Source organism: Chrysemys picta, chromosome 8 (genome assembly GCF_011386835.1).
Source record: "Chrysemys picta bellii isolate R12L10 chromosome 8, ASM1138683v2, whole genome shotgun sequence".
Taxonomy (NCBI): domain Eukaryota; kingdom Metazoa; phylum Chordata; order Testudines; family Emydidae; genus Chrysemys; species Chrysemys picta.
In genome coordinates, this window is record NC_088798.1 from 69,273,844 (window position 1) to 69,301,366 (window position 27,523).

The 27,523-nt window shown below is 49.6% G+C and overlaps 1 protein-coding gene across 10 annotated transcripts in view; it reads right to left on the bottom strand.

Moving 5' to 3' along the window:
* The window catches only part of LOC101940163 (P-selectin-like), a 79,549-nt gene extending 66,838 nt beyond the window's left edge, over window positions 1-12,711 (bottom strand). For 6 of the 10 annotated variants that reach the window (XM_065555744.1, XM_065555746.1, XM_065555741.1 and 3 more), the window contains exons 1-3: window positions 12,558-12,711; window positions 9,990-10,080; window positions 798-1,187 (exon numbers count right to left, since the gene is read on the bottom strand). In XM_065555744.1, the coding sequence (XP_065411816.1) occupies window positions 798-1,187; window positions 9,990-10,080; window positions 12,558-12,560 (484 nt within the window). In that variant the 5' untranslated portion in view covers window positions 12,561-12,711. The remainder of the gene's footprint in view (window positions 1-797; window positions 1,188-9,989; window positions 10,081-12,557) is intronic. The other 4 variants (XM_065555747.1, XM_065555748.1, XM_065555745.1 and 1 more) reach the window with 1 other exon arrangement.
* Between the last annotated feature and the right edge of the window lie 14,812 nt (window positions 12,712-27,523).

Below are 27,523 nucleotides of genomic sequence, written 5' to 3' on the forward strand. Positions count from 1 at the left end.
GGAGAACTTGGAAGGCAGGACTTTAACTCCCCAACCAAAGGAACCAGCGAGACACAGAGAACACCACATCAGTGATTGTTCCCAGGCACAGGTGTTGCACACAGCAGCTAACATGCAAAGCGGGTGCAGGCCTGTGCTACCGGCCACGGGACAATATCACTAATGCCTAAGACCAGCTAGCACTAACCAGGCCCTTGGTGGCTGTCTCCACAGAAGTCAAGACTCAGTGGGCCATGGAGACCGACTGTCCCTGCAGATCAGGGTTGAGGCACTCTAGCTGGGTGGGTGGGTTAAGTTCCTCTGCCCAGACCATACCTCTTCGTAACAGTGTGTCTGGCCCTTTAAAGGCTAGAGGCCTGGAGCCAGCCAACCCTAGTTACTAGGAAGGCACAGCTGAGCAGGAGTCAGCTGATGTCCCTGGACAAGTGGCAGGAAGTTTCAGAGAAGGGGGATGCTCAGGGAGAGACAAGCCAGGAGGCTTCTGCAGGAAACCCTTCACCAGCCGGCAGGATTTGTGCCTGGAAGGAAGCCCGAGCCAGAGGGCTGAAGAAGGCTGAGAGCCAGGGAGAACAGACTCCAGGAAGTAAGGAAAGACTCCAGTCAGGCAAGGCAAGAATGGCTTGTGGAGCAACCTCAGACCATGAGGGGGCATGGGAGGCAGCCAGCCCATTGACACTTTTCTATGGACAATTAGGGACTTAATTCTCCAGAGCTCTCAATCCAGCAACTCTCCCCAGCCCTACATATGTTAGACAGACACACACATACATAGAGAATGACAGTGGTGGGGTGGTTACCTTGGTAACACAGCGCCCTCTTTTTCTTTTGGCAATTCTCATCGTTCCATCTTCCAGCATCACGATCCCTCTTTATGTAAATCTCCACACAGTCTTGGTTCTTCCCTTTATTGTTGGGTTCCTTGTTAGCCCAGTTCTCAGCCTCTTTCGTCAGGGCCTTGTTGGTACCAACCCAGGTCCAGACATTGTTTATCTTTCGTATCCCAATCCAGTAGTATGGTCTATGGTGGGGTAAGACATTGTTGAGATAAACAATTTCCCCCTGGTTCTGGATTGCTACAAGGTCAGTGTAGAATGACCTGCAAAAGTTTCTGGCCAGCTCCCATGAGTAATCAGATTTGTTACCATAATGGTAGGTCCAGGCTCCCACTTCCATCTGAGTCCCGAGCACTGTTGGAAAGAGTAAAAACAGGCAAACTTGTGTGACAGTCAGTGACAGAGCTATGGGTTGACTATCAATGGGTGACACCAGACTATATCTTATATCACACACAAAAGTACTGCATTAAAAGAACATTATTTAGGTTGCAAAGTCAAGCACTCAAACGTTAGGAAATGCCACAATTAAGGTGGCACATGTAACTGAGTTCAGCCCCCTTGTGCGCATGCACGATGGTATAGTCTTTAGTGGCATGATAACATACTATTTTTCCATAGGTCCTTTGCCTCACTCAGTGCAGAGGATGGACGGTGCTCACTAAATGAGGAGCTATTCAATAGTTTGTTTTCTCCTCACTGGTCCATGTGTGACCGCCCCAGCCTTATTTACTGCACACTATACAAACCCTGCTCTGAAGACAGAATTATTCATTTCCCCAAAGGCTTTTCTATAGCGCTCATCATTACAGTATCTGAGTGCTTCACAAACATTAATGAGTTTATACTCACAGCAGCTCTGGGAGATGAGAGGATGGTATTATCCCCATTTCAAAGATGGGAACAGAGGCATAGAGGTACTGGTTCTCAAAGGTATTTAGGCACCTAACTGCCATTGATTTTATTGCAAGTTAGGTGCCTAAATACCTTTGAGGAGCTGGACTAGAGAGATTAAGGTCAAAAATAATTTTGGGTGTCCCATTTGACAGGAGCTGCCTGGGCTGGGAGCTGGCTTCTGCGAGTGGCAGCCCGACATGCTGCTTCTTTCGCCGCTGTGGTTTCTGGCCCAGTTGTTGGCCATGGCCCTGCTGATCTCACTCATTGTCACTTGAGTCCTGCAAATCCATGGATATCCGCTTTATATTCACAGATATCCACATCTGTGGATATAAATTGTGTATCCACGCAGGGCTCTACATTTGAGACCCCTAGGACCTGATTTTCTGAAGTATTTAGCATTATAAAGCATTTTCTATGTTCAGAGCACTGTTCCCATTGACTTTAGTTGCAGCAGTGAGTGCTCAGCACTTCTGCAAATCAAATCATAGGGTCTCAATTTGAGCACCCTTAGTGGCCACCTGGGAAAAGTTTGGTTTAAGTGATTTGCTCTGGGGCAGAGGCAGAATCCAGTTCTCCGGGGTGGCAGTCAACAGCCTTACCCTTGAAACCATCCTTTCTCTTCTTGCAACCCTCTGCCTCATTCATCACACACACCTTCCAGCTCCTGCAACAGATGAGGTAGGGTTCCTACAGACAACAGCTTTTTTCACTGTACAACCTGGATTCATTCCCTAGTGTAGGTCCATCCTGTGCACTCAGCGAGGCAAGGGTTCTGGCATTTCCTATGGTATGAGTGCTTGACTTTGAAATGTTAAAAATGTTCTTTTAAAGTAGGGGTGTGTGTGTGTGTGTGTGTGCGTGTGTATGTAATTTCCTACGTTTTTTAAAAAGCAAATTGTAAAAAATAGAAGATCCATCACGTGGCATCATAGTGACACCAATATGGATCATCAGCAGGGTTAAAATCCTGAGATCAGGTGCACAGACCTCTGCCACCTGAGCTAATGGAGGAACCAATAGCAGTAGCAGGTTGTCATAGTCCCTGTGGGCCAGCACTAGAGGGATATGAAACACACATTTTGCCAGTGGATTTCACAGATACTTGCTGACAGCAGAGAACTCAGGAATTGTGGGTTCCATTCCAGGCTCTAGAGGAGAGTGTTCTCTAGTGGTCACAGACTCTTCTGCCTCTGTCTCCTAACCATGGCCCTTCTGCCCTGGCCCCTCCAACCTGACCCTGTCCCAGGCCTGTCTTTTACCCATCCCTGGCTCCTCATCTCAGTCCCAGTCTCATTGTTTAGCAAGCCCTAGTCTCACCTCTCTGGATTCCCCGCCCTACCCCAGGCATCCCTCCACACCCAATCCCACTCTCCAATCCTGACCATTCTCAGTTTCCCCCCACGCTCCAAGCTCCTTGTCCCCAGGCTCCTTGCCCAGCCAGTCCCAGTTCCCCCACTTCCCCCATCCTGGCTCTTCATCCAATCTATATCCCTATTGGCTCACAGGGCCACTCTCCCTCCCTGGGTTTGTCTAGGGTTACGATATTTCAGCAAGCAAAAAAGAGGACGGGAGGAGCCCCGCCCTAGCCCCACCCCTGCCCCTCCCACTTCCCGCCCCTCCAGAACCCCCAACCCTCCCCCCGTTCCTTGTCCCCTGACTGCCCCCTCCTGGGACCCCTGCCCCTAACTGCCCCCCAGGACTCCACTCCCTATCTAAGCCTCCCTGCCTCTTGTCCCCTGACTGCCCCAACCCTTATCCACACCCCCACCCCCAGACAGACCCCTGGGACTCCCACGCCCCATCCAACCACTCCCCACCACCTGACAGCCCCCCCCAGAACTCCCAACCCATCTAAACCCCTCTGCTCCCTGTCCCCTGACTGCTCCGATCCCTCTCCGCACTCCTGCCCCCTGACAGCCCCCCCCCAGAACTCCCAACCCATCTAAACCCCTCTGCTCCCTGTCCCCTGACTGCTCCGATCCCTCTCCGCACTCCTGCCCCCTGACAGCCCCCCCCAGAACTCCCAACCCATCTAAACCCCTCTGCTCCCTGTCCCCTGATTGCTCCGATCCCTCTCCGCACTCCTGCCCCCTGACAGCCCCCCCCAGAACTCGCAACCCATCTAAACCCCTCTGCTCCCTGTCCCCTGACTGCTCCGATCCCTCTCCCCACTCCTGCCCCCTGACAGCTCCCCCCCAGAACTCCCAGCCCCCCACCCCCCCCGCTCCTTGTCCCCTGACTGCCCCCTCCTGGGACCCCTGCTCCTAACTGCCCTCCAGAACCCCACCCCCTACTTAAGACTCCCTGTTCCTTGTCCCCTAACTGCCCCCTCCTAAGACCCCCCCCAACTGCCCCCCAGGACCCTACCCCCTACCTGTACCCTGACTGCCCAAAACTTTCTCCACTCCCCCCAAAAAGCCCCCCCCTCAGTTTCTTGACTGCCCCCTCCAGAACCTCCCTGCCCCTTCTCCTGCCCCCTGGCCCCCTTACCCTGCTGCTCAGAACAGGGTGTTGGGCTCTGTGGCTGCACTCCCCAGCACAACAAAACCCGGTCCCTGGCCCTGCACAGTGCTGCTGGACCGGGCTGCAGGGGAGAGCTGCCGGCTCAGAATGCAGGGCGGATCTGGCTCCTCTACAGCTGCTCCGGAGTCCAGCCCGGGACTTTCCTGCAGCCCTCCCAGCTGCTCTCTCTGCTCTGCCAGGGGAGGGGGGAAATCCCGGACATTTTGAGTGCTTTACAAATTCCCCCCGGACGCTATTTTTAGAACAAAAAGGAGGACATGTCCAGGTAAATCCGGACGAATGGTAACCCTAGGTTTGTCATCCAGTCTCAGCAGCCATCTGTGGCCTCCTTCTCCCAGTGTCCTTGCCCAGCCATTCCCCCTGAACACCAGCTGCTTGGCAGAGTTGTCTCATAGAATCATAGATTCTCCCCTCCCCCTTCCCTCCTTCCTCCTACCCTACTAGTTCTCTGTCCCAGTCTCCTTGCCCAGCCAGTCCCAGACTCTCCCCTCCCCAATTCCTAATCCCAGTTTTTTTCTCTCCGATGCAAACCTCCAGTCCCAGTCTTCCCCCTGGACTCCTTTTCCCAATCTACACCTTCTGCCATCCCCACCCACTGCAGGTCTGGCTCTTGCCCCTCTGCCTTCAAATAAGGAAGCTTCCTGCTTCGTGCTGCCTGAGCTCAGAGGGCGGGCATTGAGAGCCTAGGAGAGACAGCCTCTCTTCTCTCAGTTCCAGTACCTTGCTCAGCCCAGAGCTGCAATTACAGGGAACATCCTGCACAGCCCCGAGCTGGAGCATGACCAATATTATAGATGGAATTTTCAGGGAATGTGGCTGCTAAAATCAAAGTCTCTACTGAGCAGTACAAAGTGCAATTTTTCAAAGGCTTATAACTTGGCCAAATTTTGGGCAGATTTTCACAGGCATCTTCCTGATGCAAACACCTACTCCCTGCCAAATTTCAAGTTCCTGCTCCAAAGTATGGGGGCACCAGATTTTTTGAACATCAACAAAACAATATATTTTTTTTCGTAGCCTTATTCTTAGAAATGGCTGAACTGTTTTGGTTGAAATTTTCCAAATAGTTCAGCGTGGGGCAGACAACCCATGTGGAAAAATGTCAATCCAAATGGTTAAAGCCTGGTAAAGTTATAAGCAACTGAAAACAGGATCTTATAATGGGAAGCATTGGCAACCTTAATGATAGGCAGTGCTACCAGCCTGCCTATAAGAGATCAGTCCAGTGCTAATGACCTATATGTGTTATTCTTGGATCTGACATCACAAATCTCATGCTGAGAGTCTCTACCTAACTAGCAGAGTTTAGTGAAATAAGAAATACAGGGATTGAAAACTGGTAAAAGGTGAACTGCAAAAATTAAAACGGCTTTAGGCTTTGATTTCTGGTCTGAATGTCTCCACGCAGCAGAGGCTAACAAGCTAAGAGATAGCTAACTAACCAACTCTTTCTCCTGCCCCGTTCTATGAAATCCTTTGGTAGGTTGTAGTTTAATGAAAATATCCCAAAATGAGACACCACAAATATCAAAGGTCTGATTGTGATCCATAAATGGATTCCATGCTGTTGTCACTGAAAGATGTATGCTGGGATACCTTCAGTGCACCAGGAAGAACCAAAAGGATTTCCCAGAGGGGGAATTGTTTTTAAGGAGGTTCATTAAAACTTATTTTTTCTTCATGTAAGTGCTCGAGGCCCTCTTTTCACAGGCACAGAAATATGGGATTAACTCAATTTTAATTTTAATTTTTCCTTTGTAGTTTTACATATGAGGCCAGCAACAAAGTCTGGATCCAGAGCCAGATTTGAGCATTCTCATAAGTTGCTGGTGTTTGGCTCTTCTCTGCTTTAGCAGCTAATCTAAATATACAAGACATTTTTGGAGAGCTTTGTAAAACTGAGTTTTGTGAAGACACTGGCCCAGCTGGTAGTGCTTACAAATCAGGAAAAGATAAAAATGAACTACAAATCAAGGCTGAAACTAGTCACAGAGCTGAACTACTGAAACACAGTGTCTATTTATATTATTTCTCACCATTACTTGATGCGATCCAGGGTTTTTAGCTACAAAACAACCACCATATTGCAGTGTCTCTATGGTTACGGAAATCTGTCTGAAAATGGCCCTGAAGTCAGATCTTCTTCCAAACAGTGCAGCCTAGGGATCTGCCCTCAGCTCACTAGTGTTCATTTCAGGGAACATATACACTTTATTTGCAAAGCATGGATCAAAAGTCTTGCACCATAGATTTAATACAACTTCAGGATTTTCCCCTTAGAGATAAAGCTTAACAAAAATGTTTTTCTGCATGAAATTCCAATATTTCAACATTTGTTTTCATCCCGAAAGGTTGAAAAATTTTTTTTTCACAAAATGAAAGAGTTCAGAAAAATGTTGATTAGGAAAAGTCAAAATGTTTCACTTCAAGTCAGGTCTGCATCCCTGGCTAGTCTGTATCTCCCATGATACAACTACAGACATGTGTCCCATCAGAGGGAAGACAACAGTGGATCTTGAGAGATATAGTCTGGCCAAGGAGCCTGGCCTTTTGGATAAAATGGGGACATGAAACACCCAAACTACAACTCCCATGAGACAGCGTGTCACCAAAGATAGATGCAGGTTAATAGCAAACTGACTTGGGTTGCATTGACTTGAAACAAAAGATTTGATTTAGATTTTCCCCAATGGAAAATCAAAAAAAATCAACAACATCAAAATTTTCCTGTAGAAAATTTTGATTTTGCTGAATCTGCATTTTTCTTTAACAAAACATTTTAATGGAAACTTTCTAACCAGCTCCACTTTTAGCATTGCCTCATGCGGCGTAAAGATTTCCCAGAAACCACCAGCACTTTGGCATCCATTTAGATGAGCCAAAAAGAGCCAGACTTGTGGTTGAAGTTCCATAAGAATCCATGGGAGTGCTGACATGATGGATTGGTTTATTTGCACAAGAGCCAAATCCAGAGCCCTTTGGGAGTTCAGGAAGCTTGGCAAGCTGTTCCCTCCCATTACTTTTCATGTGGCGCTAGAGGCCCTCTGCACATCTGCTAGTGATGCGCCTGAAAGTGGAAGTTCCAAAGCATCATGGCACTCAGCACTGTTCTTGTGGTATTTCTGGCCTGGTTGGAATAAGAAGGACTCAAAATCTCACAAGAGAACTCCTCCCTGGAGAATTAAAGCATAGTGTTGCTGACACAAGATGTCCTGAGGATTCAGTTTGAGATTTGGAATGTTGGGTGTTTATCTGATGAAAATCTTCACACCATTTGAGGTCTCTCCAACCCACCAAGCTCTGCTTGTCATTCCTGTTCTGCCTGGTGAACATCACACCAATGTTATGAGGGATACGCCTCAAATGCTTTACAGTAAAGATGAGCCCAAACAACCCCCCAAAATCCAAACTTCTCCCCCTCCCTCTTCTCTATAATAGGGTGAACCAGAGCTCAAGACTCCCATTTCCATGGAGCACTGTGGCTCAGGACACCTGCCTCTCCCCCCCTCATTCTGCAGCTGGTGCCCATCTCTATTTTGGACCTCACAAAGGGCTCAGATAAGCAACCAGCAATGTGACACTCTGATCCTCCTCTAAGGCCCCTTGAAATAATGCAGCAGGATTCCCCTGGGGCACAGCTTTCCCCAGCCCTGCTCACGATATGACAGCACTGGTGCTGATCTCAAGCCTGGCAGTGCAAGAATGAACAGTTATTTAAAAAGTGAACAGAACATTTTCAAATCAGCTGAATGGCCTGGGGTCAGGGTCAGCTTTGTGCAGAGGTCCAGGCAGAGTAGTTCCCCAGGCCCTATGCTCATGCTGAGGTCAGAACAGAAATCAAAGACTCTTCAGTTCGAATGATGCCAAGCCAGTAAACAGAAGAGAAAAGTGATACCTAGCACAGACAGGCCTGCACCAAGGAACTCGCCCAAGAACAATATTCTTTTCCTTGCTCTGTTTCTTGTGGTGTAGATACCACTATGGGACAGATCCTTGTCTGGTGTCAGCACAGCTCCATTGAAATTAATGCCACTGGTCCCAGATATGTATATAGCACATCCATGTTTCAACAGCACGTGCCATGTTTCACAGCTAATTCCTCATGGGAAATGCCACTAGGAGAGCTGTGGGCTGAGGTCTAGCCTCCAATTCACAGGTGCGACTCAGTCAATGGGGTTTGCATCTGTGTATCTGAGAGCAGAGCTGAGTGTGGGAGGGCTCTCCTCTCTCTGCAACAGGTAGGGGAGGATCCACACAGGAGAGGTGAGTAGCAACCTGTTGTTGGAGGAGATGTGATAGGCGGGCTTTCCAAGCACAGGCTGGCCAGGTATGGAGCAATCATCTTGTGCACCAGGAAGCTCCTACCTGAACTGGGTTCTGGGTGCCAGCCGGAGATGGCATGACTGGAGGGGCTACTTGGAAGGAGACAATTGTACACAGTCACAGTGTCAAGCAGGATTTCTGAGAGGTGCTATGAGGAATGTGGGGACTTTTTGTACAATTGTTATAAACCTCGGGGTCTGTCTCCACTTTATAGTGTTACCGACTGGGTGGAAAGGGTTTTTCTCCTTGGAACCAGAGAGCTTAGCAAGAACTGGCTGGAACTGGAGACCCTGCATTGATAAGGGAAGAACCAAATACTGGGCCATTAATGCTTAACTTCCTCCAAACCTCTTCGGGGAATCAGAGTGAAAAGGCCATAGGTGGAGACAAAGGGATGAGGTGGCAAGTGGCTGTCTGTTAAGGTTGCTGTGATGAGCAGATGGACTCACACAGACAGGGTCAGAGAGAGTAAAGAAGGACCCTGAGAATCAGGGCATGGCAAAACCATTGCTCCTACTGATATGGACTCTGAAGCTTGGCTGTCTCATGCTGAGTAAAGACTTACTGATGCTAGATTCCAGGTAACTAATCAAAGCTACCTAGTTTTAAAAAGGCTGCCACATAATCTGCTGGGTGCATTGCTCCCTCAAAGGAGACAGGCTCTCTCAGGTGTCTGATCTCGGCTGGATTCGCTGCAGAGAGCCACAGTGAGAAATAGGGGTGCTGGAGTCTGAAGGCCCAGGCCTGCAGTAATAGAGTCATGTGGCCTGCCCTTCAAAGTCTGGCACACTAAAGGGGTTACTCCCAGGGCCTGGTTTAAATACCAGGGTATGGCTCATACCCTCTAATCCACAACAGGTGTCAACCCCCTGCACTCTGTCTGCACCAACACTTGCACTGCTGCTGGTGCCGATGCTGGAAATGGGGTCCAGACATTCTCAATGCAGTCAGAGGAGAGAGCTGGCCTGGACCATGCCTGTGCAGAGGAGTTCATCGGCCCCTGTCCTGGCTGGGGAACTGTGAGCTGCTTTGGGAAGCCAAGCAGGCCCGTGTGAAGGCCTCTCCATTGTAACTAGGGTGGAAGCGCCTTGCTCCCATAACCTCAGGAGGCTGTGTTTCTCAGGTAATTTCTAGGGACTCTACTGGTTTCTGGAATACAGGAGGGGCAAAAAGAAGGGATTAGGAGGAATAGGATTTAGGTCCCTAAATAATCACCCCAGGGTGGGAATTCTGGCCCAAATGAAACTGTTTCAATATGCCTGCCAGTAAAATGTCCCTGGACAGACCAGGAGTGACTGTTGGTGCCACAACAATACCACTTCTCTCCCAGGGCTTTCCCAGGGATGTGTCTGTGAATTCTCCCCTGGCAATGTCAGGGGCAGGCCATCAAAGACCTGCAGGAAGGCTTACCCCAGCAAATGGCAGCAAAGCACAGGAGTCGGGCGACATTCCAGCCACATCCCCAAGCCCTTGGACTGGAGCGGAGTCCTACAGTGCTGCCCTGGGGGTCAGAAAAACATGTCCATAAACCCCTCAGTACTTCACAGCAGTCAGGTCCAGGCATATTTGACACACTGAGCTGAAACAGACACTGTTGGACACACCTGGCTGACACAGACACTATCTCTGATTAGTTCATATTTACAATGCAGTTAAAATGCAGAATCTCAAAGAGCAAGAGTTGCCAGCCTCCACAGGGGAAGAAGGAACAGTTGGAATTTTAGGCAAGTGATTTGATTTAGCAACATCATCTCCACAACAGGTTGTTAATGAACATCCTGGAGAACGTGACTATGAGTGTGAGATGTTGTTGGTCAGTGTCATGAGTTCAGCTCAAAGGACAGAGGCAGTTTTTGTCCATAAATTAGATAAACAGCTGAGCATCTCAGTCAATCAGAGCAATATTCAGGTGTAATAGAGTTATATTAGAATTAGAAAAAATGGGAACCATCCATGGATCTAAACCTGAAATGCTGCAAGCTGCCCCAGCAGGCCCCTCCTCTCCCTGGGCTTCAGAGGGCAGGATCCAGCACCAGCCTGAATGTCTACATAGCTGTGTGTAGGGCCATAGTGTGAGCTCTGTGAACCTGAGTCTGTAGGCCTGGGCTGTGAAATGCACTGCCATGGGTTTAAAACACTGTGCAGATGTACCCTCTGGCATCTTACCAACAGGGGCTGAGCCCAGCCTTGACCAGAGATCTGGGGGAAAGGAGCGGTATGGTCTGAACCAGTTAAGTTAGGATGGTTGTGTGGCAAGGGTTGTAATGCTGGCTGCTCCTCTCATCCAGGTCTCAGCTTCCCGGGGGTGGCTGGCTGGCTCCTCAAGCAGCCTCCCAGGCCTGAGAGGCTCCATGCTATATTTTGGATGGCAGGGAGGCTTTGAATGAGGCCATCTCTGGTAGCCCATCTCCACTTTCCCAACCAATCCTCATGCTGTGGTTGCTGCTATTCCACCGTCTGTGTGCCAGCTCTTTCCACTGACGCCCACAAAGCTCAGCTATACCAGCCACCTGGCTGGAATTGGGGGGCACAAGGAGCCATTGGCTAGCGTTCAGCAAAGTCATTAAGGTAGGAGCTCTGGAGGAAGGCAGAAAGGGAGGGAAGGGGAAAGCAGGGAAAGAGGGCCCCCCATGCAGTTTTTAACCTTTAGCTCTGCTGCCCAGGTCGGGATCTCCAGCTGATGTGCAGGGGATATTCATGGGTTTGCTGGGGGAAAGAGAGCCTCCCAGCTCAGGTGACTGAGTGAAATCCCAATTGCACAGCAGTGTGGGTGGGGGCTCTCCTTATCAGCTCAGGGCTGGGCGGTGTGTGTGTGTGTGTGTTTCTCTCCCTGGCCATTCAGTGCTGGGTGGGAGGGCTCCCCGGAAGATCAGGGCTGGGCGCAAGTGGGTGGGGCTCTCCTTGTCAGCTCAGGGCTGGGCAATGGGGTGCGGTGGGAGGGGCTCCCCTGGACGCTCAGGGCTGGGCAGCAGAGGGGGCTCCCCTGGCAGCTCAGAGCTGGGTGGTGGTGGGGCTCCCATGGCTGCTCAAGTCTGGGCAGCGGGGGGGGTGTCTCCCTGGCCATTCAGGGGTGGGCAGTGGGGGGGCACTCCCTGGCTATTCAGGGCTGGGGCTCTCCCTGGGCAGCTCAGAGCTGGGTGAGGGTGCATGAGGGTGCTCTCCTCAGCTCAGGGCTGGGCAGTGGGGGGACTCCCTTGGCAACTCAGGGATGGGGAGGGCTTTCCCAGGTAGCTCAGAGTTGGGAAATGGGCAGGGGGCTCTTTTTGTCAGCTCAGGGCTGGGCAGAAGGGAGTGGGGAGGTTCTCCCTGGCCATTCGGGGCTGGGCAGTGGGGAGGGCTCTCCCTGGGCAGCTCAGGGCTGGGTGGGGGTGCATGGGGGGTTCTCCTTGGCAGCTCAGGGCTGGGCAGTGGGGAGGGGGATCCCCTGCTCACTCAGGGCTGGGGGGGCTCCTCTGGGTATGTGAGGGCTGGGCAGCGAGGGGGGACTCCCCTGACAGCTCAGGGCTGGGCAACGGGGTGGGGGGATGGGGAGGATGGGACTCCCCTGACAGCTCAGAGCTGGACAAAGGGGGGATGGGGACTCCCTTGACAACTCAGGGCTGGGCAGTGGGGCTCTGCTGGTTGGAGCTGGGTGGTCTCATTTCAATTAATATTGGAGAGTTGAGCATAGGAGAAAACTCAGCCCGCCTCACCACCTGGAGTTTCCTTCTGCAGCAGTCTGTGGGGCACCGTCAGGGCATCGTCCCTGTTGCCCATGCAGGGTCCTGCTCTGGGGGCCATTTGGGGTCTCTGTTCCTGGCACTGTCCCCTGTACCCACAATCAGAGGTGCCTGGGGTGGAGGGTGAGGGCTGTCGCTAAGAAGCCAGCTTGTAGCTCTCCCTTGTGAGCAGCAGCTCCTCTGCCTGCCTCACTTCTTCCTAAACACTGCGCAGGTGAATCCAGCCACATCCCCAGGTAGAAGAAGGTGCTAGACCTACCATCTCCAGTGCCGACCTGCCAGCCTTCACTCTCCTCTCGCTCAATCCCTGGACCGAGACGACTTAAACCAGCTCTCTACTTGGCTGTGTCTTGCAGCACTTCCTTTCATGTGTGCAGAACCTCATTGCATCCCTTTCCTGTTCCTCCCCCCACATCGAGTCACAGCTTGAAGAGTCATTGGGCCAGAGAGAGCGTGACTGTGAAGCCTGGATAGGGACTGACCTGGGAGGTATCCCTCAGAATATCCCTTAGCCCAGTGGTTAGGAAACCTCTCCTGAGAGGTGGGAGACACCTGTGCAAATCCTTTCTCCCCCGCAAGCAAATGGGGGAATTGAACCTGGGGCTCCCACAGGCCAGCTGTGTGTCCTAACCAGTGGGCTAGAAGCCATACAGTAGACACCACCACCTCCTTCTCTGGCAGCCAGACTTCGATGGGACCTGCTCCATTAGGTAGCCTCTGAGCAAGCGTACTGGATCAGGCCCTGCATGCAAGTCAGATGGCACCTGTCTTTTCCCAATTCACAGATCACACTGGGGCTTAGGCAGGAGCTAAGTACCCAAGCGCCTAGAGGGAGGCAGCAGGGCACATGCCCCAAGGCACAAACTTAGGTGTGGAGGGGACTTTTCCCTGAAAACATAGGTGCCAAATGAGTTTAGGTGTCTACATGGGCCAGTGGGAGTTTTGTGGATCTCATTGAAGCCTCAAACTGAGATTTAGGTACCTAAACCCCAGACCTAGGTGCTTATGTCTGGGGTTTAGGTGCCTGTGATATTCTTAGGGTACCCAGGACTGTGAGTCACCCTCTAGCCAGAGGGAGCCTTGCAGTGGTGGCTGGGGTTAGCTCCCTAACCCCACCAGCCCGTCAGCCATTCAAGCACTCTCCTATGGGTTAGGCCAGCCCTGTCTGCCTCACAGGTGCACCCCAGTCCCCTTGAAGCATTCCCCTGTGATATCCAGCCCCTGATGCTGGCTACTTCCAGAAAACCCAGATCCTCTGCCCCCAAAGGAGCAACATATCCCACTTCACCAGTTTCACCTTAAATCATTGCTCCTGTAAACCATGCAGCACTTGTAGTGAAACAAGAGAAGGTTTATTTAAGAGAGAATACAGATTCCATTAGAAACAAAAGAGCAGTTGAAACCAGGTGGTTACAATACAAAACAAAATCATAAAATGCAAACTAGGGCTCAGGCTGGCTCCAGGCACCAGTGAAGGAAGCAGGTGCCTGGGGCGGCCAATAGAAAGGGACGGCACTCCGTCCGTTATTGGGGCGGCACGTCTGGGTCTTCGGCGACAATTTGGCAGCGGGTCCTTCACTCCCTCTCTTCCTCTTCGGTGGCACTTTGGTGGCAGCTCAATCGGGTTTTTTTTTTCTTCTCCGCTTGGGGCGGCAAAAAAGATGGAGCTGATCCTGCTAGGGCCACACTTATCAATAGTTCCCTTTCCTAGCTGGAAAAGTAGCCCCCCCCACACCCCGAGTTCAGTCTGTTGCAGAATTGGCTAGTGTCACAGGAACCAGGATCCAAACTTTCATGAAACACCCCCATTCAGCAAGGTGTCTCCTCAATGAATGGATTCAGGGGGCCTCTCCCCTTCAGTGTTACACTGAAAAAGTCTTTTGTCTCTATTCCCAGGCAGGGTGGTCACCGTCTGTTGTAATGTTCCCTTTTTACTGCCAAGTGGTTTTGATTGTTTGCAGTTGTCTCTGAGGGTTTGCCATTGAAAGTCTTGGGATGGAGCAAGACTAGACAACGGAGGCTGGCATTACATCACCGGCTAACCGGGGAGAGGTGACAGCCATCACTAAGGCACATTACCCTCCTGGGGATTAACTTTTACTCCGAGGCCAAGCAAACTGTCAATATAGTTACATTATTCCTTAAATGTTACCTTACCCACATCTCACAATGATTGTGAGCCTTGACAAGTTATGAGCTTTCTGTAGATACCTTACATGTTACCCCTTATGGATAAATACCCTGCAATACAATACCCTGCAATACATGATTGGTGTAGTGAATTTGTTAGGTCTGAGATGAAAGTTGTTTGGAAAGAACAGGGGCCCCTTTGCCAAGGGGCCTGAGTGTCACAGCATCTAAGTACCTTTGTGAGTCCCATCCATTGTCCCTAGTCCCAAGGACTCTATGCAGTGGCATGTGGGGGGCAGAGGGAGGGGGGAAGGACAGTCCCTGTACAGCCATCTAGAGTCTGCAGATCCCGGCACAAGTGGAGAAGAGGGGCTGCACTCCTGATTCACCCTGTCTGCGTGCAATGGAGCAGGGAGTGGGAAGATCCATAGCTAGGACCCCCAAGTGCCAGCCAGTGGGACAGGCTGGGTGGAAGCTCGGCCCTTATCTTCAGGATGCTCCATGGCCTGGGCCCAGGGATGAGACTGTGGGTGACAGCTCCGCTCGTCTGGCCCAGTGGACTCTCTATCACCAGGGTAAAGCTCAGCTGTGCAGGAGACAGAACTTACTCGGCGACTGGCCCCAGACAGTGGAACGAGCTTCCCCACAAACTCAGATCCATCCCAAACCTCCCCAATCCTGCTGCAAGGACCAGGAGCCTGGGGCAGACCTACCTTCTCTACTGGAAACACAGAGCAGTGTATGTAAATATCTATATATAAAATCTTACCAAAACAAGACATGCCACTGCACATGATTTTGCCCCATGGAGAGAATGAGAGAACAAACACCACATGACAAATGTCAGTCCCAGTCCTTATTTCCCAACTGGACGCTGCATGGATGCTTCAGAGATGAGTGCAGTATAAGAATCTGCCAGGACTAGACTAGACTAAGTGACACCTTGAGATGGGGTGAAGTAGCCTCTTGGCCCCAGAAATAGAGTCTCTCAAATCTCTTCAGACTGCAAGCTGCTCCTTTCAGTCCCCCATGGGCCCACCCATCCCAGCCAGGACACAGTGATCCAGCCCTGTTCTCTTGGAACCCTGCCAGATGAAGGACTGTGCCCGGCTCACCCAAGTGACTTAGCACCTTAGTCACTGATGTCCATGGGGACTTAGGGCAGACCCAGGCTCCCAGTGTCTCAGTCACTTTTGGCATTGGGACCCAGCCTCCTCAGTCTTGTTGACGGGCTAAAAAACATCATCCCAGAAGGTGGGAGTGAGAGAAAGCACCAAGCCAAAGCACAGTGGGACTAGACTAGAAATGCTCAAGCAGACCCACAACAGCTGTCCCTGGCGCACTGGCTGCGATACGTTAAATTGAAAGGACAAAATGAAATATGTCTGAGCTGGTCTAGTGGACAGAGCATAGGACTGGACTCAGAAGACCTGGGCTAGGCTGCAGGGGAATCTTGGGCAAGTTCCTGTTAGTATATAGGCTTGTTTGTCAGCCTGAGATACAAGCTTGGGTTTGACTTTTTGATACTCATATCTTATACTAATATGTGCGAAGAACAATGAACAAAGACACTGTGTGTTGCGTTTCCCACAACCAGATGGGGCTTTTAGTACAATGAGAAAAGATAAGAGATGAAGCTAAAGTGTTATGGGGCATGGTGGGAGTATAATATATGAGCATACACTGAAAGGCTGCCTGGCTCCTTTCTCAAGCCAAGGTCATGCAACCAGTTAGGAGGGGCAAGGGAGATGGGGGTGGGAGGCATAAGAAACACTAAAAGGCCAAAGAAATGCCTAGCCTTGGCCAGAGCACAACCTCACTCCTCACCCCTCCCATGGGATACAAAAGAGGTGAGACGAAGACCCTAGACTCACAATCCTCCAAAACGGAACATGGCCATAAGTTGTAAGGGGTGGGACCGGGGGTGTGCATTATAGGTATATTTGGGCCTGCTAAGGAGGAGGAGGTGGGAAATGGGAATGGGGAACGGGGACACAGGCATGGCTCTGTGGCATCAGAGCTGGGAAGGGGGACATGGGGTAAACGCTCCGTGGCATCAGAGCTGGGAACAGAACACTGGGGAACAGATTCTGCCAGCTTATAGCGCTATGGATATGTTTGCTTCGAACTAACCCCGATAAACATCACATTGCCTGCACTTCAGACTTCTGGTCTTCTGCTTTCTGACTGCGTGACAAGAACCTGGGAAGAGGGTGAAGGGAAAGCGCTCTAACAGTCCCTTCCTCTCCCTGTGCTCCAGTTGCTGAATCTGTAAAATGGGAATAAGGATACTGAGCTCCTTTGCAGAGCACCTGGATATCTTCTGATGGAAAACACTGTATAAGAACTAGGTGTTATTACTCTAGGAGACTGGAGCCTAATTAGATGCTGACTTAATTGAGCACTCTCCCAGAATGGAATGCTTTGTCTGATACTGTGCTAATTACAGGGTGTTCATTTTTAGGCTGGGTTGAATAACTATTGTCTTGTACGTGTGAGGAATGGGATATGGGGGTGTCCTTTTCTCCCCCTTCCCACAGCCATTAGAATGCCGGGTTCCTGGTAGGACAGTGAATACATTTCCCCAAGTTTTCCAATTTCCTCTCTTTTCTCTCATTAAACCTTCAGAATTAGGTCCCATTGTCTGTGTCTCATCTAGGATTGCTCTGTACTCTGTTGAAGTCTTTTGTTCTGTCCTGCTTCCGGGTAAAATAGTCCTGGGAGGGATTTTTTTGCCAGGAATTACTCTACCCACTTCCAACCAAAAGCAAAATAAGAACACCCTTACCTACACACATTTCTGATTCCAAAGAATTGCCCTTGGCTCCAGAAGAATGATTACCAGACAAAAGGAGGAACCTGCAGTGCAGTCCAGTAAAAACTATGAGGCAGTTGGCCAATGTAAATCAAACCTAGAATTGTGTGCCAGACTCTAACCATCTTCCCTTTGCAAAATGTTTTGGGTAGAATTGTACATTTTAATGGAGTAAATATATACCAACGGGGCTGGGCTGAGAGGCTTTGTTAATTCTCAGTAATTTGGTGGCATCAAATGCATATGGAGTGCGAGATTAAAAGAAGCAAAGAAATGCAAGTATTGCTTGGCAGGCTGCAAAGTCAACTTGGCAGTTGTTCAGGGAGTTTTCTGTGTGCAGAAAGAATAGCAAATATGGCAGGCGACCAGCTTGGCTTAACAGTGAAATCTTTGGTGAGCTTAAACTCAAAAAGGAAGCTTACAAGAAGTGGAAATTTGAACAGATGACTAGGGAGGAATATCAAAATATTGCTAGAGCATGCAGGGACATAATCAGGAATGCCAAGGCACGATTGGAGTTGCAGCTAGCAAGGGATGTGAAGGGTAACAAGAAGGGTTTCTTCAGGTATGTTAGCAACAAGAAGAAGGTCAGGGAAAGTGTGGGACCCTTACTGAATGGGGGAGGCAATCTAGTGACAGATGATGCGGAAAAAACTGAAGTACTCAATGCTTTTTTTGCCTCAGTCTTCACAGACAAGGTCAGCTCCCAGACTGTTGCACTGGGCAACACAGTATGAAGAGGAGGTGAGCAGTCCAGTGGTGAAAGAACAGGTTAAGGACTATCTAGAAAAGCTGGACATGCACAAGTCCATGAGTCCAGATCTAATGCATTCAAGGGTGCTGAGGGAGTTGGCTGATGTGATTGCAGAGCCATTGGCCATTATCTTTGAAAATTCATGGTGATCGGGGGAGTTCCCGGATGATTGGAAAAAGGCAAATATAGTGCCCATATTTTAAAAAGGGAAGAAAGAGAACCCAGGGAACTACAGACCGGTCAGCCTCACTTCAATGCCTGGCAAAATCATGGAGCAGGTCCTCAAGGAATCCATTTTGAAGCACTCGGAGGAGAGGAAGGTGATCAGGAACAGTCAACATGGATTCACCAAGGGCAAGTCATGCCTGACCAACCTGATTGCCTTCTATGATGAGATAACTGGCTTTGTGGATATGGGGGAAATGGAGGATGTGATGTATCTTGACTTTAGCAAAGCTTTTGACATGGTCTCCCACAGTATTGTTGCAAGCAAGTTAAAGAAGTATGAATGCACTATAAGATGGATAGAAAGCTGGCTAGATTGTCAGGCTCAACAGGTAGTGATCAATGAGTCGATGTCTAGTTGGCAGCCGGTACCAAGCAAAGGGCCCTAGGGGTTGGTCCTAGGGCCGGTTTTGTTCAACATCTTTATTAATGATCTGGCTGATGGGATGAATTGCACCCTCAACAAGTTTGCAGACGACATTAAGCGGCAGAGAGAGGTAGATAAGCTGGAGGGTAGAGATAGGGTCCAGAGTGATCTAGACAAATTGGAGGATTGGGCCAAAAGAAATCTGATGAGGTTCAACAAGGACAAGTACAGAGTCCTGCATTTAGGAAGGAAGAATTCCATGCACCGCTACAGGCTGGGGACCGACTGGCTAAGCAGCAGTTCTGCAGCAAAGGGCCTGGGGATTACAGTGGATGAGAAGCTGGATATGAGTCAACGGTGTGCCCTTGTTGCCAAGAAGGCCAATGGAATATTGGGCTGTATTAGGAGCATTGCCAGCAGATTGAGAGAAGTGTGATTGAGTGAGATCGGCACCAGTGAGGCCACACCTGGAGTACTGCATCCAGTTTTGGTCCCCCCGCTACAGAAGGGTTGTGGACAAATTGGAGAGAGTCCAGCGGAGGGCAATGAAAATGATTAGGGGGCTGGGGCACATTGACTTACGAGGAGAGGCAGATGGAACTGCGGTTATTTAGTCTGCAGAAGAGAAGAGTGAGGAAGAATTTGATAGCAACCTTCAACTACCTGAAGGGGGGTTCCAAAGAGGATGGTGCTTGGCTGTTCTCAGTGGTGGCAGATGACAGAACAAGAAGCAATGGTCTCAAGTTGCAGTGGGGGAGATCTAGATTGGATATTAGGAAACACTGTTTCACTAGGAGGGTGGTGAAGCACTGGAATGGGTTACCTAGGGAGGTGGTGGAATCTCCATCCTTAGAGGTTTTTAAGGCCTGGCTTGACAAACCCTGGCTGGGATGATTTAGTTGGTGTTGGTCCTGCTTTGAGCAGGGGGTTGGACTAGATGACCTCCTGAGGTCTCTTCCAACCCTAATCTTCTATGATTCTTCTATGATTCTGTGAGTCAAAGAAAACAAAGCTGATGATCACATAGTCAGGGCTATACTTGAAAGAAGTTTCCACACATCAGACTCCGTGAGTCCCAATAAATGAGGCAAATAGTAAATAGTGTAATAGTGCCTGGCTCAGGGCAGTCAAAGGAGAGAGCGACTGGGCACAAGTAGGTTGTGCTGCTAGAAGTGTCACTGGTAAGAGAGGCCTAGGGGCATGGAGGGAAGAGTAGACAAATGCACCTGCCATAGATTGAGTTTTACAATAAAAACCTAAGAATGGCCATACTGGCTCAGACCAATTGTCCAGCTAGCCCAGTATCCTGTCTTCCAACAGTGGCCAATGCCAGGTGCTTCAGAGGAAATGAACAGAACAGGAACAGAACAGAATCATCAAGTGATCCATCCCCTATTGTCCATTCCCAGCTTCTGGTAAACAGAGGCTAGAGATAAATAGTGTTTGTTATTGTCTGTAAACAAGGTACAGAAGGAGAATCCCCAGGACATCCAAAGCCTGCAATTACAGAGTGCAAAGCATTGAGAATACCAGCTCCGTTCAAAGCTGTAAATCAGAATATTTCTGAAGTTCAAATGCCAACACAAATTAAGAAGAGTGACATTGCTGCACTGTAGAATCTCAGCCCTTTAGCATGGAATCTAGCTGTCAGGAAGATTGGGCTAGTGTGTGTCAATACACTTTCTTTTTGAAGAATTTATATAATAGGCTGATTAGATATGGAGCAAGAACTATTAAAGACATCCCTGTTTGGGGGAGTGATTGTCTTTGGGGATTCTGAAGTCTGGCAACAATGTAAGAAGGTACAGTAGACAGAAAGTGATCCCAGCTCTAGTATTCTGTGTGATGGAGTGGTAGCCACCAAGTAGCAGGGGATGCTGGAGGAAGGGGTGCAAGTGGAGGTTTGGAGAAACCAGCCAACATCAGGGTTAACTTCTAGGAATTACATTCTGCACTGCTGCTGGGTTCCAGGAAGCTGTCAATAGGCAGCATAGAGATTTGCGTTTAAGTGCCTCCTGTCAGGTGTCATAGGTGGAGCTAGGTGAAAAACTGACTTTTCAGTTTGACGGGGCGGGGAAGGTTTGGTAGAACAAATCAATTTTTTAAAATTTTTTTGACAAATCAAAAAACTCCATTTTGACCCAAAATGTTTAATTTTTGAGCATTTTTGAAGAGCTAGTGTCACAGACTGGCAGAGGAGGCGGCGTCCCCCTTGTAACCTTTAGCCCAGTGTTTAGGACTACTGCTCTGTGATATCAGAGACCCAGGTTCAAATTGCAACTTTGGAATAAGGTCTGGAAGTGGGTTCTCCCGTGTCCCAGGTGGGTGCCCTAAGCAATGGACTGCAGAGTCATTATTGCTCCCTTTACCCAGTGACTATTCAAGCATTTTATGCAAAGTGAACAGCAAAGTGAACAGCCTCAGCAGCTGATCTAGGGCAATTTGTTCAGCAGAGTGATGTAAGCTTCATTATGATTGCATCATCCATGACTTCTAGGAATAACATGATGCAATTCATATCATGTATGACCCAATACCAGCTTCAGATTGCATCATTCATTGTTTTGCCTAAAAAGCAAGTACTGTCCAAACCCAGTCATAGATTTATTCATAGATCCAGTCAAAGATGTATTTTAGTCATTTCTGGTTTAAATTGAGATCCCTTCCCTTTATAACTCACTTATCCTCCGCCATTCCAAATCAAGGGTCGTATATACTGACCCAATAGCATATCTTGAAAACTAGAGCCAATCAACAATTTTAAGCATCATTTTCGTTCTCAGTGACCCAGAATTAGTAAAGTTTGACTACATTTATTTCAGAAGCATTTTGGCTGAAGAGCAGTGTAATAGGCTCTGCAGTCTAGCAGAGGAAGGTAGAACATGATCCAATGGCTGCTAGCTGAAGCTAGACAAATTCAGACTGGAAATAAGGTGTACATTTTAACAGTGAGAGTAATTAACCTTGGGAACAATCTACCAAGAGTTGTGGCGGATTCTCCATCACTGACAATTTTAAAATCAAGATTGGATGTTTTCCTAACAGATCTGCTGTAGGAATTATAGTGGGGCAGTTCACTGGTCTGTGTGCTACTGGAGGTCAGACTAAATGATTACAATGGTCCCTTCTGGCCTTGGAATCTATGAATCTACAAAGAACCAACATTTGAATTTAAACTGGAAGCCTGACCTGCAAACACCTGGTTCCCAGGGCCAGACCCTTGACTGCATCTGAAGATGCAGTGAGGGAGGAGGGCCGGTCAGAAAGCTCCAGGATCCTGAGCTGCCCAGTCTTGGCACAAGTTAGCGTTGCAAGAAAACCACTTGCACCTGGGCCGCTGGCATAGGAGCCAATGCCAGAGGAGAGTCAAGCAGAAGTCTCTTCTGGGACACTGCCAACTCTCATGCAGCACTCTAAACTCCACTCCCCGCTTGGGATGCCCCCAGTTCCTCTCCTCCCCCTATACTAGCTAGGCCAGTGGCATCTGGCACAGGGGGCTCTATGCCAGCTCTGTACAGGGGAGGCCTCTGCCTGTTTTGGAGAGCTGGAAGCCCACTTGTGCCACGTAGTGTAAAGTGGCTGCAGCGGAGCAGACCATCCATCCCCATTTCACCACAAGAACGTGTGTCCTGTGGTCTGATTTTGGGTACGCCTTGTAGAGGGGCTGGTGTCAGTCTCTGAACCGGGCATGGACAGGTTCCCCTCATCTAGCCACTGTGCTTTTTCAATCCAGCCTAGTAAAACAGCAAATGCAGCAGGGCTGGGGATCCCGCAGCAGCCCAGCAAGGTGCCCAAACCCCAGCAAATCTTCACAGGAGCCAGCTGCCCAACTCCCTTGGGAAATCCCAGCCCTTATCTGCTCCCAGGCTGGAGAACAGCCAAAGAGCAGCCCAGCCATTAGCAGCTGCTCTCAAGCAGCACACTGGAGACACTCCAGTGCCTGGAAAACAGGCCAGCTGCTACCATCTTGGCCGGCTCCTGGGGTTAAACCAGGGACCTCCATGTGCTGCTCCTGGTTAGCCAAAGAGTCTGGCTCCATGGCTGTGGCTGGCAAAGCCTCCTATCCCTGAGGCCTGCCAACCTGAACAAAAAGAGTCCTGGGAGCTGGGTTTCAGGGGGCTGCTCTGCAAAGATAGGGAAGTATTGTGGGAGCAGGAGGAAAGGGCCTCAGAAAAGCACAGCATGTGTCTTCTAGTGAAAGGACGGTGGAGCTGTGCAGCTGGCAGGATTGAGCAATCCACCAGGAGGCAATAACTATGTGACTTGCTCAATGGGAAATGGCTTTGCCACTGCAGCCTTCACCTTCCTGCACAGGGTTGAAGAGGCACTTCCTGCTGCACTCTGCTTGTTCCACCCGGGTGCCAGGCAGTGTTCTCTCAGAGAACAGCTGTGGGGTGGAGTGGGGGCAGTGGGAGAAGATTGGCACCTGGCTGAAGACAGGAACTGGGATATGCTTCTTTGCCTGATAAATGGTTGGAGCAGAGCTGTCATCAGTTGACTGTCAAATCCCTTCCTGCAGCTCTGCTGCTCAGCCATTTTACTGGGAGATGCTGCTGTAGCTGCAGAGGTCAGCAGAGCGACAGTTCTACAGATATAGTTAAAATCCCACTGCGCCTGGTGCTGCGCAAACACAGAACCAAGGGGCTGCGCCTTCCCCTGAGAGCCAAGCTAAGTAGCTATTTATTCACGTTTGGCTCAGCTAGAGGCTCCCCTGCTACGGCACCCTTGAGTATCTCAGGTTGTAGTGTAGATGGGCCCCATAGCTGCTGCTGATCCTGGGAGTATTACCTGGGATGGGAGATGAGGGCTGGCTCACTCTCCCATGTGTATCACAAGGAGCTCTCCACCTTACTTCTGCTCCTCCAGCGTGTAGCTGGTGTCTCCCACGTGTTGTGCCCAGAGGATGGGGACAGACAGACAGACAGTTGGACCTCCACTAGCCAAGCTCCAGCTCGCTAGAGCTCCAACTTCCCTCTCACGTAAGGCTCCCCAGCCATTGCTGGCTCCTGGTCAGCAAGGCGCCCATATAGGCTACAGCCATTTCCCTTGTTTGCCATGGTTCCTGGAGCTGAACATGGCCATGCTCCCCTGGGCTTGCCAAGGCCTGGCCAAGGATTGCCTGTTAGCAGCCATTTTGCCAAGCACTTGCTGGGCCCATTGGTGGAAGAAGCGAGACCTCTCTCCCAGACTCTTGGTGGGTGGCTCTGAGGGCTGGTTGTGCCCTGTTGTCTGTAGCCTCTGCCTTGCTGGCTGCATGCCCTAGCCACCCTCAATCAGCCAGCACCGCAGGGAGAACCACACAGGCACTGTCTGGGGGGGAAGGGGAAGCACAGGCCACCCCAATAGCGCCCCTGAGCCGCTACTCAGTGGTAGCAGTGTTGGGAAAGGGGCACACAAGCATGTTCTGTTTACTTCTCTCTGGCAGTTGCTGTTCTCAGTGGGAGCAGCTAGAGCCATGTGCTTCCTCTGTTGTGTAATGGGCTTCAGCAAACCACACAGGAACCAAGTCACCCTGACAGTCGCTCTTCTGGCCCAAGGCCACAGAAGACACAAGCCGAGGCAGCCTTTCCCTGAGCCCTGTGTTCTCCCATCACTTTTGCCCTTTGGGGAAGAGCTGAAACTTGTTGATGTTGGGATAATCTAACTCCCTCCATTCCTCAGTGCAATGTACAGAATTGGCCACCACGTGTTGGGAAGGTCACCTCTGGTGACAGCTGCACTCCAGATTTCCAGCTAGACAAGGTGTGGGGTCACAGCCCCCTGGCCAGGGCAGTGAGAAGGAGCTGCAGGAATCCTGTGGCCGATGGGGTAATGTCCTGTGGATTGTACCTTGTTGCACTTACTAGCCCCTTGTGAGTGCTTGCTGCTGTCTGCAGCCTAGGTGCTAACAGCTGGGGCAGGACTCCACCTCTGCACTGCACACCAATCCCACTGGGAGAATGGTGCAGGGCAGGCTGTTCCCTGGTGCAGTACATCCTTCAGTGTTATGGAGTGAAAGGACTCTGCTCTTTCCAGGGTCATTCTCCACCCTCCCTGGCTTGTGCAGCTCAGGACAGACACATGTTATAGGAGGGATGAGGGATCTCAAACGGAAATGCTGACATCTGACATCTACATGCACTAGTAATAATGGCTTGCAGGTCTGTGCCTCCCTCCTATCAGCACTGCCCGTGGAGGAAGGTGAGCATCACCCACATTCTATGGGCAGGGAAATCATGATGAAGTGACTTCCACAAGGTCACACAGCAGGTTAGGGGCATACCCTGGAGCAGAACCCAGCATGCATCTATCCTGATGTGAGTGTGCTGCAATATGACAGCAGGGGAAGTATGCCAGCTCAGAGCAGAGCTGAATTAGGTCCTGTGTCCATAACTGCACAGATGTGGGCCTTCTTCTGAGTGGTTGAATGTATGTGTGTGTGAGCTCCGGTAATGACCATTGAGGCCTAAACTCGGCCTTACAATCCTTGAGCCTGTGTGTACATAGGCCAGTGAAATGAAACTGTCAGATCTATATAGGATCATTTCAGCACTGATATCTTATGTTTATCAACTACCCGAAGGAGGGTTCCAAAGAGGATGGAGCTAGGCTGTTCTCAGTGGTGGCAGATGACAGACCAAGGAGCAATGGTCTCAAGTTGCAGTGGGAGAGGTCTAGGTTGGATATTAGGAAAAACTATTTCACTAAGAGGGTGGTGAAGCACTGGACTGGGTTACCTCGGAAGGTGATGGAATCTCCATCCTTGGAGATTTTTAAGGCCTGGCTTGACAAAGCCCTGGCTGGGATGATTTAGTTGGGGTTGGTCCTGCTTTGAGCAGGGGGTTGGACTAGATGACCTCCTGAAGTCTCTTCCAACCCTAATATTCTGTGATTCTTGTTAGAATGAGCAGGAGGATGCAGAGGCGGATTGAGTAAGTGGGCTTCTTTATTGCGGTACTTGTTCCCCTCAACCCAGTTGTTGAGTAAGCCCCTAGTTAATCACATCACACTCTTTTATCTAAGTTCATATGTAAATAGTCACATTTACTACAACACCCCCAAAACCCTTATTTGATAATATGAATGCCCATATAATGAATATTAATAACTATATACTGAATATAATTTTACCCACCCCTATTTACTGTTTACAGCATTAAGCATATTATACAGACATTTTCACCTTGAAGATACATTTCTTTGCAGTAATTATAGCCACAAGTTCCCTTAATCAGCAGTTCACAGGGGAGGGAGGAAGGGTCATGACTCTGAGCTTGTTGATGTAGCTGGGAGAGGAAGGGAGTGGGAGAGATGACACTTTTTCACACAAAGGGGATCCTTCAGACAACCATATTCCTCATGCAGCTGCAACGCTTATCTATCCTTAACAAACAGAAGGGAAGGAAAAAGGATGGCAACTTTACCTATCAAGTGAAGAAATAGTGCTTGCTTGTGCCTCACTCCCTATTACCATGATAGCAGTTACCCCGGTCTTTACTTAACCCTTACATACCTCAACACTCCCCCATTTTCTTCAAAGAAGAGCCTAGGCACCTCTTCTTCCCGTAAACTGAATGACGGAACACTCAAGCTGGAGGCCCTGGCTCCGGTTAGTCAGATGCCTTAGTCCACCAGTAATGCTACAGGCAGAGAGAGAAGACGGGTCATAAAAGGGGTAAGCCGCTGAATTTACAAGTATGGCTTTCGGGGAAAGGCTAAGGCAGCACATAACCTTAAGCACCTCATGAATACAATCAATAATACAATTAATATGAATAAGACTCTTATAACATGAGTAATATGACCAAGAAGCGAATGAGTGTCCATTAGGCCCGTTCAAAGGCACAGGCTACATTAGTCCAAGTACAATTAGCAGGCAGTTTAGTAGCTAGTTGGAAGGCATTCATTCCTCGAAGGGCGTGGGCTTCCAAGACCAGTGTTTGGTATTGCTTGGCCTGGAGCTGCCCCTGCAGTGTTCATGTGCTCTTGTACATATCATGAGTCCATTGAATATTCACAGAGAAACGGGGTATTGTCCAAACCAGCTCAACCGCTTGGTATGGAATTGCACTGGTTCGATTGTCCACAGCAATGAGTTCCATAGATCCATTTATGCACCAAAGTCCCAATGGCAGCATGTATAAGTGTTTGTAATTGTGCCAGATGCTGGTGCACTTGTACTCCCAAGTGTTATATGACAGAATTGAGCACATTTCCAGCAGAACACTCCATACCTATATACATTACACCCAATCGTTCACCCCTGACACAGGCCATTGGGTCTGCTCCTTTATGGCTATTGGGGAGGGGCACATTTAAATATTTTCTTTGGACAAACAATTACTTAACTGAATTATTGTTTATTTTACACCATTGCATTTTTCCTATTTATTCCCTAGTGGTTTCCAGTGAGCTCCTCCCTTTCTTATTATTCCCACAGGGCTCATGGGGACCACCCTAGTTGCCGTCTTATTCCAAGGTACCACTGCAACTATTACCCAGGTGCATTTTGCATTCCCATACACACCTTTTCCCCCAAGTTAGCCTTTTGAAGCCATCCCCCACCCATGTCACAAGGTTCCCTGTTCATTGAGTTAACCGCAGGTTCACCTCTGCTGCCCTTTTCCATCCCATTGCAATTGCAGATAGTTTCTGTGCCAGTAGTTCATTGATTTGTTGTTGAAGTTTTACATTTTGGCTTATTAATTACTTAGTTACCCAATGGTCCCCCAGAGTCCATACACCCAACCCTGTGGTTTGTACTGCCAATAGATTCCTTCTGGAGCGACAATTCCATGTGTATCCCCTCACCCACCAATTAAATTGTTGCTTTAACCCTTCTATGTATGTGCTGTAGTTGGGGTGTTCCCGATCCACCCACCATTCTCTGGGGTGTACCACCTATTCATGTAATGGACTGAAAGGACACATTGAGGAGCTCTGGTTGCACCTGCT